The following is a 23,939-nucleotide window of genomic DNA, read 5'->3' as shown; positions in this document are numbered from 1 at the left end:
GGTTGTGTTGCAAGTTGATGCTTTCTCTTATGGAATCAGTGCAGTGCTTTCACACCTATTTGGTGATAATGACAGACCTATTGCTTTTGCATCAAAAGTGTTGTCCAAAGCTCAGCGTAACTATTCACAAATAGAGAAAGAGGCATTCCACCACTATCCATATGGCAGAAAATTCTACTTAGTCACAGATCACTAGCCACTGCAGCCCTTGTTTCATGCGACGAAGCCAGTTCCTGTATGAACTGGCCAAAAATTGCAATGATGGGCTTTGTTGTTGTCTCAGTACCAGTACGAGATTGTGTATCGTCCGACAGCTCAACATGGTAATGCGGACGCACTTTCGCGTCTTCCGATGGGCCTTGATACTGACTTTTTACACTTCTGCTGCATCTTGTTGTCACATTGATGCTTGGGATTCTGAATTGCTTCAATCCTTTCCTCTTAACTATAGGAAAAGTGCACAGGCCATGGAATCTGATTCCAATTTGAACATTTTGTTAAAATACATTTGCACATCTTGGCCTCACTCATTGCAAAGCACAAGGGACTCTGCAGTGTGCCGATACTTTGCACATTGGCATAGCCTCACTATACAGCAAGATGTGATTCTTATTCAAAATGACAGTGGACAGTCATGTGTGTTGATCCCCAAAGCTTTGCAAAAAGAAGAGTTGCGGTTACATCACCAAGGACACTGCGGGATTGATCATATGAAACCGTTTGAATGTCAACACTGTACTTGGCAGTGTATGGACACCCAAATAGAACAGATGACATCACAGTGACATGCATATGCAGAAAATCAGTCCACTCCATCACGAAAATTTTCTGCTTGGCCTAAATTGCAATCAACATGGCAACATGTGCACATAGACCTTGCAGGACCTTTTTATAATGTTTGTTGGTTGGTTGTGGTTGACTCATAGAGCAGGTTTCCTTCTGCTGTGCCAATGAACTCGACAACATCACATAGCACAATTGTCTTCTATTTTTTGCCTCGAAGGTTTGCCTGAAGTCATAAGTTCGGACAACAGCCCCTCGGATGGATTTGAAACATTCTGTGAACGCAATGGCATACAGCACCTAACTAGTGCACCGTTCCATCCACAGTCAAACGACGAAGTGGAACATTTTGTCAGAACCCTCTAGCACCAAATGGCCAAACTTTGCACTGCACACACCAGGACTCAAGCATTGCAACTATTTCTCGTCTCCTATCATTCGTATACACGCGATGGACCATCGCTGGCGGAATTGCTTCACAGCCGCTGCCATTGGACACTGCTCCACTTACTCCACCCTCCTCAGCATCTGGTGCCAAAGGCATGCCACAAGTATCACTTCACACCACATGATACTGTGTTTTCCAGATTTTAGCAGCAGCAGACAGTGGACGAGAGGTGAGATCCTTCGTGGACTTGGCGCATGCATGTACCTCATTTCAGGCTCACATGGACTGCAGTGCCAACATCACAATCAAATTCGCCACTGTCATGTGCACAGTGTTCCTTCTGCATCTCTTCTCCAATTCATGGAGCCTGAGGCCAGCGTGGCCACAGGAGCTGCTAGAGTGTGTCATCACGACACCGCGGGACGACCTCATTGGGATGGAGCCTTCCCCTTCTCCACCTCCTCTCGTCCTACTGATGGAGCTGGACCAGCCCACGCCGCAGCAGCCGATGCCTTCTACATCTTGCTATTGGCCTCGGGAGGTGGATACGTACCCTTCTCGTTGTTTTCTGGGAGACGGTTTCTGCCAGAGTGAAAGCCGGATGGCGGGGCTTGACTGGAAGCCTGATGTCCACTGCAGCCACAGCTTCCAGTCCAGGACAGCGTCCACGATCCTGCCGCCCCTCCCATTGTCATGCTCCATATATGATGATGACAGTCCATTGCTTTGTGGGAGGAGGGGGGGGGGGGGGGGGGAGAATGTTCTGGTGTAAAATAAAGTGCCGGCATGCCAGTTGGGAACATCAGAGCACAAAGGGCTCTGAAGACGATGTTGCCCAGTTGCATACTGACTGACCCCTCTCCAGGATGGCAACATGATGGCAGCACCCATGAAGAGAACATAGGTGCCGGTCCCGACTGGTCGTACCCCGTTCTACAGAAGTGTCAAGACGAGCGATCTGGATAGAAGCATCCACTGTATTACTTCACTTGTATTATAATTGTTATGCTGAAGGATACTGATTATATGGCATGTCACCCTTTGCTTGCGACGTCTCTATGTATTTCTCAAAGTTACATTTTGTCATTTATCTTATTGCAATAAAACCTCATTAATATGATTTGCTTGAACTGCTGTCTAGCGATCCGAGAAGCACATTTTCTAGGCACCCCATCTTTGACAACTACGAAAGATACAACAGGTTCAGGTCCACTGATGATATCTTCATGATTGGGACTCAGTACCAAAACACCCTATCCTAATTCCTTGACAATCTCAACATCTCTCCCATCTGCTTTACCTGGTCCTCCTCACCCCAGTGTGCCACCTTCCTAGACATTGATCTCCTCCTAACTGATGACTCCGTCTGTAACTCTGCCCACATTAAACTCACCAACTACCAATAGTACCTGCATTTTGACAGCTGTCATCCCTTTCACACCAAGAAGTCCCTCTCATACAGCTTGGCTACCCAGGGACAGTGTAACTGGAGTGACAAGAACTCCCTTGTCCAATGTGCTGAGGATCTCACCAAGGCCTTCAGAGATAAGGACTATCTGCCAGACCTAGTCCATAAACATATCTCCCATGCCATTTCCTGTCACATCCCCAATAACCAGTTACAAAGAAGTGCCCTCTTTGTCACCCAGTACCACCCGAGACTGGAACAACTAAACCACATCCTTTGCCAGAGGTTTTATTACCTGTCCTCATGCCCTAAAAAGAGTGACATCCTAAATGAGATCCTTCCCACCCTCCTAAAGTGGTTTTCTATCACCCACAACCTCATAGTCCATCCCTATACCACTCCCAATCCCAACTCCTGGCCACAAGGATCATATCCCTGTGGAAGACCCAGTAGCAAGAACTGCACAATCTACCCTTCCAACAATACCTATTCCAGTCCTGTCACAGGTTTACCCTACTCCATCAGGGGCAGGGCCACCTGTGAAAGCAGCCATGTCATTTACCAGCTCTGCTGCTGTCATTGCACATCTTTTTATATTGGTATGACTACCAACCAGGACAAATGACCACCGTGAAACTGTGGCCAAGAGCAAAGTAGACCATCCTGTGGCACAACATGCAGCTGAATGTAACATCCTTAATTTCAATGTCTGCTTCACTCCCCGAGCCATCTGGAGCCTCCCCTCCACCAACAGCTTTTCTGAACTGCACTGATAGGAGTTATCCTTACAATACATTCTCTGCTCCTGTAATCATCCCAGCCTGAACCTATGGTAAAATACTGTCCCCACACCCTCCATCCAACAGTTTCCACCCCCTCTGTCTTACCATCTCCTCCCAATTCTTGTCTCCCACCGTCTTTGACTGCCACCCTCTGCCAGTGCACCCACCCTCCTTTCCGTGCTCCCTCAATTTGTCCTCCTTTTTCCTCACAACATCCCGATGCTGCCCCACCCATATACTGCTATCCCCTTCCACTTCCCTGCCCCTTCCAAATTGCTGTTACCATCCCAGATGATATTTATATTATGGCCTGAGCCGCTATAGTTGGTGGTCATGTGGTTGTGTGAATGAATGGTCTGTGTTTTTCTCACTGCAATGAAGGCTGTGGCTGAAAGCTTATGTGTAAGTAAGTGCCTTTTAATTGTGCCTCTCTGCAACTTACTTATCTTCATGGTAAGTAGCAATTTGTCTTCTCCTATATTGTTAAAACTAAAACTTTCTTCCTTGCACCTTAATAATTCATTTTTTTTCTTTTGCAGTGTCTAGTTGTGAGTAGTGCGTTTGCTGGATTCTAATCACACTGTGTGGTATTGCTGGAATGCACCACTTTTATGGATCAGATTGTTAGCAGGGTATTAATAAACTGATTTCCAAATCTCACCTTGTTTAAGTGACCCATCTTGACCTTTTTTGGGAAAAAAGCTCTGAGTCACAAAAACCAACTCAGATACTACAGTGGCTATGACATTGGATCCTCATGTAGCCCTGCTAATCTAGATTTTCTGGGTTTTCCTACAACACTTTAGGGAAATGCTGTGATGGTTTCTACAAAAAAGAAATGGCAGATTTTCTGCCCCCTTTCTAGTCCAATGTCAGCTACTTTCAGGCTCTGGTCACTTATATCTCAATAGTATGTTAAGCTTTTGGAAACTTGCTGGATATCATATAGATAATTTGCAAATTATTTCAGTGTAATTGTACACATGGAGTGTGGCACATTCAGTAACTATCTGTAGAACGCTGGCAGTCAGAGGGAAAGCAAATCATATTTTTAGAACTTAATTAGATTAGAGATTAGATTAGATTAGATTAGTACTTGTTCCATAGATCATGAATATGACACTTCGTAATGATGTGGAACATGTCAGGTTAATAAAAGGTGTCTATGGGGGTTGGGGAAATTACCCACTATATCCAAAAATTCATCTAATGAGTAGCAGGAGTTGCCATTAAGAAATTCTTTTAATTTCCTTTTAAATGCTATATGGCTATCTGTCAGACTTTCGATGCTATTAGGTAAGTGACCAAAGACTTTTGTGGCGGCATAATTTACCCCCTTCTGAGCCAAAGTTAGATTTAACCTTGAGTAGTGAAGATCATCCTTTTTCCTAGTGTTGTTGCCATGTACACTGCTATTACTTTTGAATTTGTTCGGACTGTTAATAACAAATTTCATGTTGTTGTTGTTGTTATGGTCTTCAGTCCTGAGACTGGTTTGATGCAGCTCTCCATGCTACTCTATCCTGTGCAAGCTTCTTCATCTCCCAGTACCTACTGCAGCCTACATCCTTCTGAATCTGCTTAGTGTATTCATCTCTTGGTCTCCCTCTACGATTTTTACCCTCCACGCTGCACTCTAGTGCTAAATTTGTGATTCCTTAATGCCTCAAAACATGTCCTACCAACAGATCCCTTCTTCTAGTCAAGTTGTGCCACAAACTTCTCTTCTCCCCAATCCTATTCAATACCTCCTCATTAGTTACGTGATCTACCCACCTTATCTTCAGCATTCTTCTGTAGCACCACATTTTGAAAGCTTCTATTCTCTTCTTGTCCAAACTAGTTATCGTCCATGTTTCACTTCCATACATGGCTACACTCTATACAAATACTTTCAGAAACGACTTCCTGACACTTAAATCTATACTCGATGTTAACAAATTTCTCTTCTTCAGAAACGATTTCCTTGCCATTGCCAGTCTACATTTTATATCCTCTCTACTTCGACCATCATCAGTTATTTTGCTCCCCAAATGGCAAAACTCATTTACTACTTTAAGTGTCTCATTTCCTAATCTAGTTCCCTCAGCATCACCTGACTTAATTTGACTACATTCCATTATCCTCTTTTTGCTTCCGTTGGAAAGCGCTGGCACGTCGATAGACACACAAACAAACACAAACATACACACAAAATTCAAGCTTTCGCAACCAACGGTTGCTTCATCAGGAAAGAGGGAAGGAGAGGGAAAGACGAAAGGATGTGGGTTTTAAGGGAGAGGGTAAGGAGTCATTCCAATCCCGAGAGCGGAAAGACTTACCACAGTCTTAGACTGTGTATGTGCGGATGGATATGTGTGTGTGTGCGAGTATATACCTGTCCTTTTTTCCCTCTAAGGTAAGTCTTTCCGCTCCCGGGATTGGAATGACTCCTTACCCTCTCCCTTAAAACCCACATCCTTTCGTCTTTCCCTTTCCTTCCCTCTTTCCTGATGAAGCAACCGTTGGTTGCGGAAGCTTGAATTTTGTGTGTATGTTTGTGTGTCTATCGACCTGCCAGCACTTTCGTTGGGTAAGTCACATCATCTTTGTTTTTAGATATATTTTTCCCACTTGGAATGTTTGCCTGAGGCTACAGTGAAGATCTCTAGCTCTTTAAATAAGTGTCTGAAGGATGATCTTTGATGAGTTCCAGCAGTTATTCTGTTTACACGCTTTTGTGCAATGAACACTCTTTTACTCAATGATGAGTTACCCCAGAATATGATGCCATACGAAAGCAGAGAATGAAAATAAGCATGGGAAGATAATTTACTGAGATGTATATCGCCGAAATTTACAATGACCCTAATAGCATAAGTAGCTGAACTCAAACGTTTCAGCAGATCCTCAATGTATTTTTGCCAGTTCAACCCCTCATCAATGCATGCACCTAGAAATTTTGAATATTCTACCTTAGCAACTGATTTCTGGTCAAAGTCTATATTTATTAATGGTGTCATTCCATTTACTGTGTGGAACTGTATATACATGTTTTGTCAAAGTTTAATGAAAGCCCATTTGCAGAGAACCACTTAATGATTTTCTGAAAAACATTGTTTACAATTTCACCAGTTAATTCTTGTCTGTTGGGTGTGATAGCTACACTTGTATCAGCAGCAAAAAGTACCAGCTTTGCATCTTTGTGAATATAGAATGGCAAGTAATTAATATATATTAAGAACAGCAGAGGACCCAAGACTGAACCTTGTAGTACCCCATTCTTGATTGTTCCCCCAGATTGAGAAATCACCAGTTTTTTTTGCATATTATGTGAACTGCTTATTTCAACTTTCTGCACTCTTCCGGTTAGGTATGATTTAAACCATTTGAGCACTGTCCCATTCATACCACAGTACTTGATCTTATCTAGAAGCATTCCGTGATTTACACAGTCAAAAGCCTTCGAGAGATCACAAAAAATCCCAACGGGTGACTTCTGGTTACTCAGAGCATTTAATATTTCATTAGTGAAAGTATATATAGTGTTTTCCGTTGGAAAGCCCTTCTGGAAACCAAACTGATATTTTGTTAAAACTTTATTTTTACAAAGGTGTGAAGCTACTCTACAATACATTACTGTTTCAAGAATTTTGGATAAGGCAGTCAGAAGAGAGATTGGGCAGTAGTTGTTGACATAAGACGTATCCCCTTTTTTATGCAGTGGTTTAACAATGGTATACTTCAGTCTATCTGGAAAAATACCCTACTTCAGAGAGCTATTACATATGTGGCTAAGAATCCCACTTATTTCTTGGAAACAAGCATTTATTATCCTGCTGGAAATGCCATCAATTCCATGTGAGCTTTTATTCTTGAGAGAGTTTATCATCTTCCTAATTTCAGAAGGAGAGGTGGGTGGAATTTCAATTGTATCAAATGGTGTGTGTGTAAGGCCTCTTCCATTAACTGCCTTGCTTCTTCTAATGAACCTTTAGATCCTATTTTCCCTACAACATTTAAAAAATGATTATTCAAGATGCTTTTGACTTACGGCTTGTTGTTTGTCAAGTTTCCATTCACTTTGATTGTAATGTCGTCATCCTGCACTCTTTGTTCCCCTGTCTCCCTTGTAATAATATTCCAAATTGTTTTGATTTTGTTATCAGAGGTATTAATCTCAGATATGAGGCATATGCTTCTCATCTTTTTAATAACCTTTCTTGATGTAGCACAGTAGTTTTTATAATATTTGGCTGTTTCTGGGTCATTACTCTTTCTTGTTGTTAGATACAGTTACCTTTTGTGGTTACAAGATATTTTTATTCCTTTAGTAAGTCAAGGTTTTTTGCATGGTTTCTTATAATTAGATTTAACTACTTTCTTGGGGAAACAGTTTTCAAATTCTCTTACAAGTGTATCATGAAATAAGTTATATTTTAAATTAGCATCGGGTTCCTTGTGCACCTCATCCCAGTCTAACTGCTGAAGATTTTCACTGAAATTTCTAATTGTTGAGTCATTAATTGAACGCACAACTTTGGATGGTAGTTTTGAATTACTGAATGGAGCTATGTCATATACTGTAACTAGCTGAGCACCATGATCAGAAAGGCCATTCTCAAAAGGACAATTAAGACGTTCTAGACTCCAAAAACACATAAATCAAATTCCACAAAGAGCTAACACTTGACTCAGCCATTAGGAATTTGTTTGTCACAATGATTCATCTTCAGACCAGGAAATTTTTTTTTTTTTTTAAGCACAGAATGACACCTGCCTGATCTTGAAATAACTTATAACTGCATAAAAGAATTCAAATGGTAAACAAAATGACAATCAAAACTCAAATTTTAAACATTTATTATGTAAACAAATAACAAAATATACATTTTTGTATTAACTAATAGGCTGACAAGTCACCAGCAGCAAGCGCTGATTCTCCAAATAATGCTTGGAAATGCTTGACATATACTTCACAATGTTCACCTGCAAAAGAAAAAAAATCAAAATATGAAAAACAAGAGCAGGTCCATGTGATAATAATACTGGAATATGCAGCACATTGGCATCTTTTAATTTTTTTTTCCTTGTTATGTCTAATTGATGTAGTAGAAAGTCGTTTTGTGGCGACATCTGTTTCATAAGTGATGTGTTTCATTTGAAGAACTAGTGTGTGGCAAGTCGTCTCAACCCTCATACAGGGTGATGCGCTTAGGACTAGCCACTCCAAATACATCCAGATGTTTTTTGCTAAGTTTTATCAGATAATGTAGAGCAAATTTTCTAATGTAATGCAGATGATACGTGCCAAATTATAACTCTGATTTTTTTTTAATGGAACTGTTTCTTTTCTGAAGCACTGCAAAGAGCTTTTGAAGAGGACTTCAAATAGTGATTCGATCAAATAGTAACAAAATAACAGTACCACAAACCACTGCACCAAATTTAAGTAAACACACAACTAAGGTATGATATGTGCACTTGAAGCCCATCAGTTTCTTCTCAGCTATTGTAGTGACCAGACAACTTGCTTATGACACTATTCAGACTTTCACAATGTATAGTGTTTGTTTATGGCAAACATCACCCCCAATACTTTGTGCTTCTTTTTTACTGTTAGTATTTGATAAAGTTCTACACATGATACATCACTGAAATCCTATATGAAGACTTTTCCAGTACCACAGGAAAATTACATGGTTCCATTTGGAAGAAAAAATCTGAGCCTAGAGTCATAATTCAGCAACTTTAAACATTAAAAATTATTTGTGGACATCAGAACATTTGCCCACACTTAATCTGCAAATATTGTACCTTTATATATTTTCTCATCCAGATATATCTGCAAAATTGGTTCAAATGGCTCTGAGCACTATGGGGCTTAACTTCTGAGGTCATCAGTCCCCTAGAACTTAGAACTACTTAAACCTAACTAACCTAAGGACATCACACACACCCATGCCCGAGGCAGGATTCGAACCTGCGACCGTAGCGGTCGCGCAGTTCAACTGTAGCGCCTAGAACCGCTCGGCTACCCCGGCCAACTGATATATCTGTAGTGGCCTGTCTTTGCTGTATCATCATATATATGTACATTTGTTAAAAGTTTCTTCTTAATTTTTTTTCGCCTTCTACCTCAGGATTTATATACTTCAGTCATTAATCATCCATTTTTTCCACTGCGGCCACTGTAAAGCTTTGCTGAGTACTACTTTTGTTTTCCACTGGCTTACCTACCCTTATCATACATCCCTAGAAATGCATTAGTCTGTGTTTAGAACATAAAGTGGCTTGTGACTTGGTACACAAAAAAAGTCTTAACTTTAAATTTTTATAAAATACTTTCATGAATTTTCTTATGGTGCTGCTCACATAGGACCATTAAGTAAACCATTGTTGTTGTGGTCTTCAGTCCTGAGACTGGTTTGATGCAGCTCTCCATGCTAATCTATCCTGTGCAAGCTCCTTCATCTCCCAGTACCTACTGCAACCTACATCCTTCTGAATCTGCTTGGTGTATTCATCTCTTGGTCTCTCTCTACAATTTTTACCCTCCACACCGCCCTCCAATGCTAAATTTGTGATCCCTTGATGCCTCAGAACATGCCCTATCAAGCGATCCCTTCTTCTAGTCAAGCTGTGCCACAAACTTCTCTTCTCCCCAATCCTATTCTATACCTCCTCATTAGTTACATGATCCACCCACCTAATCTTCAACATTCTTCTGTAGTATCACATTTCGAAAGCTTCTATTCTCTTCTTGTCTAAACTATTTATTGTCCATGTTTCACTTCCCTATATGGCTACACTCCATACAAATACTTTCAGAAACGATTTCCTGACATTTAAATCTATACTTGATGTTAACAAATTTCTCTTCTTCAGAAACACTTTCCTTGCCATTGCCAGTCTACATTTTATATCCTGTCTACTTCGACCATCATCAGTTATTTTGCTCCCCAAATAGCAAAACTCCTTTACTACTTTAAGTGACTCATTTCCTAATCTAATTCCCTCAGCATCACCTGACTTAATTAGACTACATTCCATTATCCTCGTTTTACTTTTGTTGATGTTCATCTTATATCCTCCTTTCAAGACACTTTCCATTCCGTTCAACTGCTCTTCCAAGTCCTTTGCTGTCTCTGACAGAATTACAATGTCATCGGCGAACCTCAAAGTTTTTATTTCTTCTCCATGGATTTTAATACCTACTCCAAATTTTTCTTTTGTTTCCATTACTGCTTGCTCAATATACAGATAGAATAATATCAGGGAGAGGCTAATACCATCTCACTCCCTTCCCAACCACTGCTTCCCTTTCATGCCCATCGACTCTTATAACTGCCATCTGGTTTCTGTACAAATTGTAAATAGGCTTTCGCTCCCTGTATTTTACCCCTGCCACCTTTAGAATTTGAAAGAAAGTATTCCAATCAACATCATCAAAAGCTTTCTCTATGTCTACAAATGCTAGAAACGTAGGTTTGCCTTTCCTTAATCTTTCTTCTAAGGTAAGTCATAAAGTCAGTATTGCCTCACATGTTCCAACATTTCTACGGAATCCAAACTGATCTTCCCGGAGGTCGGCTTCCACCAGTTTTTCCATTCGTCTGTAAATAATTCGCATTAGAATTTTGCAGCTGTGGCTTATTAAACTGAGAGTTCGGTAATTTTCACATCTGTCAACACCTGCTTTCTTTGGGATTGGAATTATTATATTCCTCTTGAAGTCTGAGGGTATTTTGCCTGTCTCGTACATCTTGCTCGCCAGATGGTAGAGTTTTGTCAGGACTGGCTCTCCCAAGGCCGTCAGTAGTTCTAATGGAACGTTGTCTACTCCCGGGGCCTTGTTTCGACTCAGGTCTATCAGTGCTCTGTCAAACTCTTCACGCAGTATCGTATCTCCCATTTCATCTTCATCTACATCCTCTTCCATTTCCATAATATTATCCTCAAGTACATAGCCCTTGTATAGACCCTCTATATACTCCTTCCACCTTTCTGCTTTCCCCTCTTTGCTTAGAACTGGGTTTCCATCTGAGCTCTTGATATTCATACAAGTGGCTCTCTTTTCTCCAAAGGTCTCTTTAATTTTCCTGTAGGCTGTATCTATCTTACCCCTAGTGATGTAAGCCTCTACATCCTTACATATGTCCTCTAGCCATGCCTGCTTAGCCATTTTGCACTTCCTGTCGATCTCATTTTTGAGACGTTTGTATTCCTTTTTGTCTGCTTCATTTACTGCATTTTTATATTTTCTCCTTTCATCAATTAAATTCAATATTTCTTCTGTTATCCAAGGATTTCTCCTAGCCCTCGTCTTTTTACCTACATGGTCCTCTGCTGCCTTCACTATTTTATTCCTCAAAGCTACCCATTCTTCTTCTTCTTCTTCTTCTTCTTCTTCTGCTTTTACGGCCTCATTGGACCACTTCAGTCAATCATTTCTGGTCCTCTTCTTTGGTATTTTCCCCTTCCGAGTGGCCCAGTATCTCTTCATTCGTTCCGATGCTTTTCGTCGATCCTTATCTGTAAATACCCTTTCCATTGTATGTCGTTTGTCAATTTTTGGTTTAAATCTTATTTCTGTGTCCTCAACTTCTTTAAATTTGGCGTTTTGTTCTGCAAATCATCCAGAGTTATTTCCAGTTCTTCCATATCCTCTCTTATTTCCTTAAGCCATCCTCCTTGTTGTTTCAAATTCCAGAGTTTCTCAATAATTTTCCTTGATAATCTGGTTTCTGGTGTCCTCAGAATGTGACCACAAAAAGACATCCTTTTCTTTCGTATAGTATCAGTGATGGGCTCCAGTTCTCTGTATACCACTTCATTTGGAACTATCCGCCATTGCCCAGCTTTTTGATATTTCTTATTTATGCATGTTCTAGCAATTCTTCTCTCTACTTTTAAAATTTTGTCAATTCTGTTTTTCTGGGTGACTTTAAAAAGAGTTTCACTTCCGTATGTAACCTCTGGTTGAACCACCGTCTTGTAATGTTTTAATTTTGTTTTAATTGATAGACATTTTTTATTGTACGTAGACCATGTTAGTTTTTGAGCTTTTATCATTTTATTAGTTCTTGCTCGCCATGCAGGTTTCTCGTCCAATTTATGTGTTATAATTTCACCCAGGTATTTAAATTGTTTCACTATTTTAATTTCCCTATTGTTCACTGTGATGTGATCTATTACAAGTGGATCCGTTACCATTATTTCAGTCTTTTCAAATGATATCTGGAGTCCTAATTTTTGTGCTATATTTTGTAAGCTTGTTATTTGTTTCGTGGCTTCCTGAATATTATTAGCTAGTAATGCTAGGTCATCAGCAAATCCCAAGCCATTTAGGTTTATTTTATCTTTCTTAGTTCCAATTTTAATATTCATAGGATTTTCCTTGTACCATTCTCTCATTACATATTCAAGAGCACAATTGAATAGCAATGGTGATAAACAATCTCCCTGTCTCAACCCTGTTTTAATCGTAAATGGTTCAGATATTTCTCCTCTAAATTTTACTTTGGATTTGGTGTTTGTTAAGGTTAACTGTATCATTTTTATTAATTTAGGATGAAGTCCAAAATTCCTTAATATTTTCATCATTGAAGATCTATGGATGCAATCATACGCCTTTTTGAAATCTACAAAGGTTCTTCTTCTTCTTCTTCTTCTTCTTCTACTGTATTTCTTTCCCCCATTCCTGTCAATTGTTCCCTTATGCTCTCCCTGAAACTCTGTACAACCTCTGGTTCTTTCAGTTTATCCCATCTCCTTAAATTCCCACCTTTTTGCAATTTCTTCAGTTTTAATCTACAGTTCATAACCAATAGATTGTGGTCAGAGTCCACATCTGCCCCTGGAAATGTCCTACAATTTAAAACCTGGTTCCTAAATCTCTGTCTTACCATTATATAATCTATCTGACACCTTTTAGTATCTCCAGGATTCTTCCATGTATACAACCTTGTTTTATGATTCTTGAACCAAGTGTCAGCTATGATTAAGTTATGCTCTGTGCAAAATTCTACCAGGCGGCTTCCTCTTTCATTTCTTAGCCCCAATCCATATTCACCTACTATGGTTCCTTCTCTCCCTTTTCCTACTGACGAATTCCAGTCACCCATGACTATTAAATTTTTGTCTCCCTTCACTACCTGAATAATTTCTTTTATCTCATCATACATTTCTTCAATTTCTTCATCATTTGCAGAGCTAGTTGGCATATAAACTTGTACTACTGTAGTAGGCATGGGCTTTGTGTCTATCTTGGCCACTACAATACGTTCACTATGCTGTTTGTAGTAGATTACCCGCACTCCTATTTTTTTATTCATTATTAAACCTACTCCTGCATTACCCCTATTTGATTTTGTGTTTATAACCCTGTATTCACCTGACCAGAAGTCTTGTTCCTCCTGCCATCGAACTTTCCTAATTCCCACTATATCTAACTTTAACCTATCCATTTCCCTTTTTAAATTTTCTAACCTACCTGCCCGATTAAGGGATCTGACATTTCACACTCCGATCCGTAGAATGCCAGTTTTCTTTCTCCTGATAACGACGTCCTCTTGAGTAGTCCCCGCCCGAAGATCCGAATGGGGGACTATTTTACCTCCGGAATGTTTTACCCAAGAGGACACCATCATCATTTAACCATACAGTAAAGCTGCATGCCCTCGGGAAAAATTACAGCTGTAGTTTCCCCTTGCTTTCAGCTGTTCGCAGTACCACAACAGCAAGGCCGTTTTGGTTAGTGTTACAAGGCCAGATAAGTCAATCATCTAGACTGTTGCCCCTGAAACTACTGAAAAGGCTGCTGCCCCTCTTCAGGAACCACACGTTTGTCTGGCCTCTCAACAGATACCCCTCCGTTGTGGTTGCACCTACGGTACGGCTGTCTGTATTGTTGAGGCACGCAAGCCTCCCCAACGGCAAGGTCCATGGTTCATGGGGGGAGGAAGTAAACCATAACAAAAATTAATGGCGATGGCAAGAGATATATAAAATTTATAGGTAACACTGACCTTTAGCAAATGAAGCACTTCCTTTCAGTCTTTGATTTCTGCTTTCAAAAAATTTGAAAACAGCATAAAATATTGCTGGATCACCACAGGATTTTGCAGCTTCAAGAAATTTGCGAGATGAGACTTGATCAGCAACACCCGCACTTCGTACAAACCTATAATGAACATCATATTTAAAACATTAATACCGAGATCAGTGTATATCACATAACAATACAAAACTGCCTACATGAAATGACCAAATTATTTTCTCACTTATAAGGGCCACCAATAACAAGTTAATTCCCAAACCAACTAAGAATAGGTTTGTAGTCCCAAAAGCTATCCAGTTACTGATGATTTCAAAAGACATTCTTTTCACCTTTATAAATACACAAGATGAACTTTTCAAACTTCCTATATCTGAAATAGTCCTGATAGCTAATAGTGAATGATGATAAACTAAAACTTCAAATATGCCACAATAAAATCCAGTACTTACTTTACTGTCCCCAACTTGCTTCCACTTGTGTATCTTTTTCGGAATGGATAATATCAAGTCTGAACCGTGGCGCCATTGAGTTAGTAGACTGTTCTGTTTGGCACCACTGGCTCAGGTGTAGTATCAACTACATCTACATCTACATTTATACTCCGCAAGCCACCCAACGGTGTGTGGCGGAGGGCACTTTACGTGCCACTGTCATTACCTCCCTTTCCTGTTCCAGTCGCGTATGGTTCGCAGGAAGAACGACTGTCTGAAAGCCTCTGTGCGCGCTCTAATCTCTCTAATTTTACATTCGTGATCTCCTCGGGAGGTATAAGTAGGGGGAAGCAATATATTCGATACCTCATCCAGAAACGCACCCTCTCGAAACCTGGCGAGCAAGCTACACCGCGATGCAGAGCGCCTCTCTTGCAGAGTCTGCCACTTGAGTTTATTAAACATCTCCGTAACACTATCACGGTTACCAAATAACCCTGTGACGAAACGCGCCGCTCTTCTTTGGATCTTCTCTATCTCCTCCGTCAGACCGATCTGGTACGGATCCCACACTGATGAGCAATACTCAAGTATAGATCGAACGAGTGTTTTGTAAGCCGCCTCCTTTGTTGATGGACTACATTTTCAAAGCACTCTCCCAATGAATCTCAACCTGGTACCCGCCTTACCAACAGTTAATTTTATATGATCATTCCACTTCAAATCGTTCTGCACGCATACTCCCAGATATTTTACAGAAGTAACTGCTACCAGTGTTTGTTCCGCTATCATATAATCATACAATATAGGATCCTTCTTTCTATGTATTCGCAATACATTACATTTGTCTATGTTAAGGGTCAGTTGCCACTCCCTGCACCAAGTGCCTATCCGCTGCAGATCTTCCTGCATTTCGCTACAATTTTCTAATGCTGCAACTTCTCTGTATACTACAGCATCATCCGCGAAAAGCTGCATGGAACTTCCGACACTATCTACTAGGTCATTTATATATATTGTGAAAAGCAATGGTCCCATAACACTCCCCTGTGGCACGCCAGAGGTTACTTTAACGTCTGTAGACGTCTCTCCATTGATAACAACATGCTGTGTTCTGTTTGCTAAAAACTCTTCAATCCAGCCACACAGCTGGTCTGATATTCCGTAGGCTCTTACTTTGTTTATCAGGCGACAGTGCGGAACTGTATCGAACGCCTTCCGGAAGTCAAGAAAAATAGCATCTACCTGGGAGCCTGTATCTAATATTTTCTGGGTCTCATGAACAAATAAAGCGAGTTGGGTCTCACACGATCGCTGTTTCCGGAATCCATGTTGATTCCTACGTAGTAGATTCTGGGTTTCCAAAAACGACATGATACTCGAGCAAAAAACATGTTCTAAAATTCTACAACCGATCGACGTCAGAGATATAGGTCTATAGTTTTGCGCATCTGCTCGACGACCCTTCTTGTGCTCTTTTCCAATCATTTGGAACCCTCCGTTCCTCTAGAGACTTGTGGTACACGGCTGTTAGAAGGGGGGCAAGTTCTTTCGCGTACTCTGTGTAGAATCGAATTGGTATCCTGTCAGGTCCAGTGGACTTTCCTCTATTGAGTGATTCCAGTTGCTTTTCTATTCCTTGGACACTTATTTCGATGTCAGCCATTTTTTCGTTTGTGCGAGGATTTAGAGAAGGAACTGCAGTGTGGTCTTCCTCTGTGAAACAGCTTTGGAAAAAGGTGTTTAGTATTTCAGCTTTACGCGTGTCATCCTCTGTTTCAATGCCATCATCATCCCGTAGTGTCTGGATATGCTGTTTCGAGCCACTTACTGATTTAACGTAAGACCAGAACTTCCTAGGATTTTCTGTCAAGTCGGTACATAGAATTTTACTTTCGAATTCACTGAACGCTTCACGCATAGCCCTCCTTACGCTAACTTTGACATCATTTAGCTCTGTTTGTCTGAGAGGTTTTGGCTGCGTTTAAACTTGGAGTGGAGCTGTCTTTGCTTTCGCAGTAGTTTCCTAACTTTGTTGTTGTACCACGGTGGGTTTTTCCCGTCCCTCACAGTTTTACTCGGCATGTACCTGTCTAAAACGCATTTTACGATTGCCTTGAACTTTTTCCATAAACACTCAACATTGTCAGTGTCGGAACAGAAATTTTCGTTTTGATCTGTTAGGTAGTCTGAGATCTGCCTTTTATTACTCTTGCTAAACAGATAAACCTTCCTCCCTTTTTTTATATTCCTATTAACTTCCATATTCAGGGATGCTGCAACGGCCTTATGATCACTGATTCCCTGTTCTGTACATACAGAGTCGAAAAGTTCGGGTCTGTTTGTTATCAGTAGGTCCAAGATGTTATCTCCACGAGTCGGTTCTCTGTTTAATTGCTCGAGGTAATTTTCGGATAGTGCACCCAGTATAATGTCACTCGATGCTCTGTCCCTACCACCCGTCCTAAACATCTGAGTGTCCCAGTCTATATCTGGTAAATTGAAATCTCCACCTAAGACTATAACATGCTGAGAAAATTTATGTGAAATGTATTCCAAATTTTCTCTCAGTTGTTCTGCCACTAATGCTGCTGAGTCGGGAGGTCGGTAAAAGGAGCCAATTATTAACCTAGTTCGGTTGTTGAGTGTAACCTCCACCCACAATAATTCACAGGAACTATCCACTTCTACTTCACTACAGGATAAACTACTACTAACAGCGACGAACACTCCACCACCAGTTGCATGCAATCTATCCTTTCTAAACACCGTCTGTACCTTTGTAAAAATTTCGACAGAATTTATCTCTGGCTTCAGCCAGCTTTCTGTGCCTATAACAATTTCAGCTTCGGTGCTTTCTATCAGCGCTTGAAGTTCTGGTACTTTACCAACGCAGCTTCGACAGTTGACAATTACAATGCCGATTGCTGCTTGGTCCCCGCATGTCCTGACTTTGCCCCGCATCCGTTGAGGCTGTTGCCCTTTCTGTACTTGCCCAAGGCCATCTAACCTAAAAAACCGCCCAGCCCACGCCACACAACCCCTGTTACCCGTGTAGCCGCTTGTTGCGTGTAGTGGACTCCTGACCTATCCAGCGGAACACGAAACCCCACCACCCTATGGTGCAAGTCGAGGAATCTGCAGCCCACACAGTCGCAGAACCATCTCAGCCTCTGATTCAGACCCTCCACTCGGCTCTGTACCAAAGGTCCGCAGTCAGTCCTGTCGACGATGCTGCAGATGGTGAGCTCTGCTTTCATCCCGCTAGCGAGACTGGCAGTCTTCACCAAATCAGATAGCCGCCGGAAGCCAGAGAGGATTTCCTCCGATCCATAGCGACACACATCATTGGTGCCGACATGAGCGACCACCTGGAGATGGGTGCACCCTGTACCCTTCATTGCATCCGGAAGGACCCTTTCCACATCTGGAATGACTCCCCCCGGTATGCACACGGAGTGCACATTGGTTTTCTTCCCCTCTCTTGCTGCCATTTCCCTAAGGGGCCCCATTACGCGCCTGACGTTGGAGCTCCCAACTACCAGTAAGCCCACCCTCTGCGACTGCCCGGATCTTGCAGACTGAGGGGCAACCTCTGGAACAGGACAAGCAGCCATGTTAGGCCGAAGATCAGTATCAGCCTGAGACAGAGCCTGAAACCGGTTCGTCAGACAAACTGGAGAGGCTTTCCGTTCAGCCCTCCGGAATGTCTTTCGCCCCCTGCCACACCTTGAGACGACCTCCCACTCTACCACAGGTGAGGGATCAGCCTCAATGCGGGCAGTATCCCGGGCAACCACAGTCGTAGTCCGATCAGGGGATGCGTGGGACGAGCTGGCCGTCCCCGACAAACCCCCATCCGGACCCCCACAGTGATGCCCATTGGCAACAGCCTCAAGCTGTGTGACCGAAGCCAACACTGCCTGAAGCTGGGAGCGAAGGGATGCCAACTCAGCCTGCATCTGAACACAGCAGTTGCAGTCCCTATCCATGCTAAAAACTGTTTTGCAAAGAACGTCTGAACTAATCTACAGAGAGCGCAAACAAATCAACAAAATTTAAATGGTTATTAAAATACAAGATTGCCTACTGTGTGACCGAAGCCAACACTGCCTGAAGCTGGGAGCAAAGGGATGCCAACTCAGCCTGCATCCGAACACAGCAGTTGCAGTCCCTATCCATGCTAAAAACTGTTTTGCAAAGAACGTCTGAACTAATCTACAGAGAGCGCAAACAAATCAACAAAATTTAAATGGTTATTAAAATACAAGATTGCCTAGTAAATGCAGTAATGCTGCTACTTGCGCACTGCTGACACTGCTCGGCGGCGGAAGGAGACTACACGAATTTACACTATTCAGGTACTAAAATGCGATGCTACACTCTCAAATACTATAATACGCCCGAAATTTATGAATTAAACAATGCAAGTACCAAAAACACGCAAAGAAATTAAGAATTAAACTATGTAACAAATGAGAGAGCTAGGAGTATACGACTTGCTGCTCAGCTGCTTATCCAATGGCGGCAGGGAGCACACTGACTGTGACCAACCGACACTGGCTGTTCAAAACAAAAACAGAAGACAAACGACTACGCGAATTTACACTATTCAGGTACTAAAACGTGATGCTACACTCTCAAATACTATAATACGCCCGAAATTTATGAATTAAACAATGCAAGTACCAAAAACACGCAAAGAAATTAAGAATTAAACTATGTAACAAATGAGTGAGCTAGGAGTATACGACTTGCTGCTCAGCTGCTTATCCAGTGGCGGCAGGGAGCACACTGACTGTGACCAACCGACACTGGCTGTTCAAAACAAAAACAGAAGACAAACGACTACGCGAATTTACACTATTCAGGTACTAAAACGTGATGCTACACTCTCAAATACTATAATACGCCCGAAATTTATGAATTAAACAATGCAAGTACCAAAAACACGCAAAGAAATTAAGAATTAAACTATGTAACAAATGAGTGAGCTAGGAGTATACGACTTGCTGCTCAGGTGCTTATCCAACGGCGGCAGGGAGCCCCATTGCCAATATCTATGAGGAAGAGTTGGTATCTGTGGGTTGTGCCCTTAGAAGGTCTTCGCTTACTGATATATATATATGGGGTTCATCGGCCCGAGGGGGGAAACACGAAGTTTGGGGATTGGCGGTAGCGTCGCAACAAGAGGTGGCCACGAGGTCCGAGCGGCCGAAGCCATGAGCTGCACAAGGAGGGCCTGCGCAGGTCGCTTGGTTGGCAATGTTCGTGTCGGACAACCGCTTGTGGCCTGGCTGCCCTCTCCTACCTCGCTTTCATCGGCACCACTCAGTAACTCCTGCAACACACCATGGACTCATGGAACTGCTTGCTGATAAAGGGGAGTAACATTCTGTAATCCTTTTGGTGATTTGTTTCATTGTCTACCTGCCCTCCTTATTATTTTCTGGTTTGTACCCGACCCTGAGTTTTACTCGAACGGCTCTTTGGTCATAAGCACAGGCAGTAGTACTGTACAAAGACACTAGCTGTCATTTGAAAATTTGTCCCACTATTATATTGCCTTTCCTTTCTGGTTTGTACTCAATCATTAATGTTCTAATTAATCAGCTCTTGGTCATAAATACAGCTGGAACAATTGTACTAAGACACAGGTTGCCGTTAAACAAATGAAGGACCTTGTGGTTAGATTTAGCTGTTAACCGGTTCAATTCTTTGATTGTAATTGCATTTCCCAGTCATTAGTTATAATCTGAACAACCTGTTGTACTAAGCTGTTCATTTCTGTGTTTGAAAGACCAGGTCATTATTGGTGTATTTTAGGTGGATCTTGTGGTTCCACTGAGTGAGTTCTCAATACATGATCACAAGTTATGTTTTAAGACGTTCCTTCAAGGCAGTCTTAATAATTGACAATCAGTTTAACCTTGAAAATATTAACAGCCAACTTCACCAGGATTTTAGTCGACTGTCAGAAGGGACGGATTGTGGTCCAGTCGCACCTTGTTTGCCGATTGAAATTAAGAGGTTGATTGCTTAGAAGTAAGCCTTATCATTGTCATATTGTCTGCTAATCTTTAACCTTTAAGCACAGTAGAACATCTGGACCCTGAACCTTTCGACATACAGCTTTCAAATTAAAAGTTAAGTCATTTGTTTTGAGTGATTGAAACACTCTTATCATCAATGGTGCTTATATAGTATTCATGGCTTGCAGGAGGGCATTTAATAAGACAGACTGTGTTTGGTGTGGTAGTAAACACCACTGTTTCACCTGATAACAGGCAGGCTGCAAGTCCGGACATTGTTCATTTTGTTAAAGAAAATGTTATGGTTAAATGCTTCGATCATCTGTAAAACACAGCATATATATTGTTAAATAAACAGGTTGAGTGAAAAGAAAGTTATATTGGTGGGTCCTCCCTTCCACGTTTTCCTTAATTCCAGTAAGTGCCATGTATCAAAGTCTACATTCAATGCCTCTCCAGTTTCTTTCAGTCCTGTCCACATCTCACTATTACATAACTTTTCACAAAACAATGTACAAACAATTAGGGAATTGAATTAGAGGGGGCGTAAGATCCACTAGACAGCATTCATCCACTGGGGCATTGGCTATGCACTGTGACACTCACTATTTGTTGTTTAGAAGCATTATATATTCAGTCACACTGCATAGGTAAGACCTGACATTAAATGAAAGCAGATTGTGGGAACAAGTGTATTAAAAGCTGCCAGAGTGCGAAGTGTATGTACAGCAAAAAAGTGGGGAAGATACACAACATAAGGAATCTGAGAGAAGACAAATCCAACCCTCTATTACCAAAATTCTCTATAATCATAAATTATTACCATAAAAAACTGCAATACTAATGTGATGAGTGATTTTAGAACTCAGTAACAAGTTGATCTAACCTGTAAAAACTGAACAATCACAGATCACAATTAATAACACATTAGCATACTATACCTATATGACATGAACAAATGTTTATCATCAGCGAGTAATGGAAAGGGTGCAGAATGTCTCACCTGATCATTTATTTTTTTCCAAGCAGCTAACATGGAAGTATTATGGTTTTGCAAGTGTTAAGAATCATTTCTTCCAACTGTAAAAACATTTCATCTGACATTTACATCATACACAAGCAGAATGCTCCAACGAGGAAGAAAATGTCAGGAAGACAATTATACTATCTCCTGGGGTAATGGGGTTACATTGTGTTAGGATACTACTTTGGAAAGCCCACTGACTGCCTGCAGAAATAACGCAGCCATCAACTATGTTACAGATGGTATGCCTTGTTTGGTTGATTACTAATGGACTGTTTATTTATTTAATAGAAAAAAAACTCTGCACAGTCTTCATTGTGGAATGTGCAGCTTCAGTATCAATTTTATTCATCACCGAAAATGCTGCAACTGGCCACTGGCCAGAAGCAGGCTGTGCATCATAATTTAAAAAATAAACAAAAATACTGCTTGGCTGTTTACACATTATTGTGTGTATTTTGCATTGTACAAATTGAAAAAAGATGAAATATGGACATTATACACAGTAATCAAAACAGTCATCATTAATATATTCATTGGAATGGTTGTACAGTAAATAACATGACTCATGCTATGATGTATCTCAGCTTTATTATGATAAAGATTATTTCACGGAAAGGAAGAAACTGATTGAATGGGATAAGACTAACAACAAGAGTTGTGCAAACTGCTGAATCACAGGGTTATCATACAGCCACATGAACAAGACTCACGAATTGACTGACAAGGATTGTGTAGGCAACATCTTTCATGCAGGACTTACTCTTCCTTAGATTTTTCCAATAACTCTTAGTTTGGCAACCCCCTTCTGCCAGGCTAGTTTTTTGTGGTTGTCTCACCTCAAATCACTTCTGACTGAAACCCCAGATATTTGGGGAAGTTGTGTCTGATACCAATAACTAGTCACTAGTTGTGTCAAATCATATCTAAATCTATACTATGAAAACCACTGTGAAATACGTGGCAGAAGGTAAGGCCTACTCTAATAGTTATTAAGGTTTTTTCCCATTGCATTCATGTATGGAGCACAGGAAGAATGATTGTTAAATGATTCTGGGCATACAGTAATTACAGTGGAACCTCACACAGCAAGCATAATTCGTTCCAGAACCTTACTCCTCATGCAAACACTCATTATGTGAAACAATTTATCCCATATAAATTAATGTAAAGTGTTCCATGCAGAAAAAGTACTAAAAGCTTTATCTTATTCATGCCATTAACTTAAAGAAAATTATATATTCAGTTATAAAACTGTATTTATGATACTTTATTATTCAGGATACATAACTAATTCTTTTTTACTAGGAAACTGTCTATAGTCATTTGTTTCTGCAATGCTTCAACACTTGGCCAAAATGTGTCACAACAGCATTATAGTCAAATAAATTTGTAGAGCACATAGCCACTGCTTTATTGGGGTGATGATTTTCAATGTATGATGCAACAGATTCCTACGCCTTCAGCATTTCTCTTATTGCTCCAAAAGATTGCTGCTTTGCTGTTAATCACTAACTCCTCTCCACAACTTCCAGTTGCAAAATATACTGCAACTCCACAAGCTCTTTGATGGTCATTCCTTGGCTGTGATCCTCCACAAGCTCATTGATATCATTGTTATCCGCATCTAGTCCCATGCTCTTGGCCAAAGTCACAATCTCATTGACTACTGGCTCCACAGGTACTGACTCAAATACCTCAGTCACATTCAACAAAGCACTGTGGCCAAAGCTTCTTCCAAGCAGAAGTAAGAGTTCTCTTGGTAACCCCTTCCCATGCCTTTTCGATCATCTTGATGCAGGCAGTGATGTTGAAGTGATATTCCCAAAACTCTCTGAGAATGAGATTGATAGCTTTAGTCAGCTCAAAGCAATGCTCGAAGAGTGCTTCAGTGTAGAGCTTCTTAAAGTTAGAAATAATCTGATGGTTATATGCTGGAGAAATGGAGTGGTGTTGGGAGGCAGAAATTGGATCTTGATGAAATGAAATTCTTCAATGACATGGTGCTGTAAGCCTGGAGAATGGGCAGGAGCACTGTACATAACACACA

At 41.0% G+C, this 23,939-nt stretch overlaps 1 protein-coding gene across 3 annotated transcripts in view; it reads right to left on the bottom strand.

Moving 5' to 3' along the window:
* Nucleotides 1-8,186: 8,186 nt before the first annotated feature.
* LOC124789742 (regulator of MON1-CCZ1 complex) overlaps nt 8,187-23,939 on the bottom strand; it is a 100,649-nt gene continuing 84,896 nt past the window's right edge. For all 3 annotated transcript variants that reach the window (XM_047257195.1, XM_047257196.1, XM_047257197.1), the window contains exons 14-15: nt 14,371-14,525; nt 8,187-8,329 (exon numbers count right to left, since the gene is read on the bottom strand). In XM_047257195.1, coding sequence (XP_047113151.1) covers nt 8,244-8,329; nt 14,371-14,525 — 241 coding nt within the window. In that variant the 3' untranslated portion in view covers nt 8,187-8,243. The remainder of the gene's footprint in view (nt 8,330-14,370; nt 14,526-23,939) is intronic.

This window comes from Schistocerca piceifrons, chromosome 3 (genome assembly GCF_021461385.2).
Source record: "Schistocerca piceifrons isolate TAMUIC-IGC-003096 chromosome 3, iqSchPice1.1, whole genome shotgun sequence".
Lineage (NCBI taxonomy): Eukaryota > Metazoa > Arthropoda > Insecta > Orthoptera > Acrididae > Schistocerca > Schistocerca piceifrons.
This window is presented reverse-complemented; position numbering and strand designations above follow the sequence as displayed.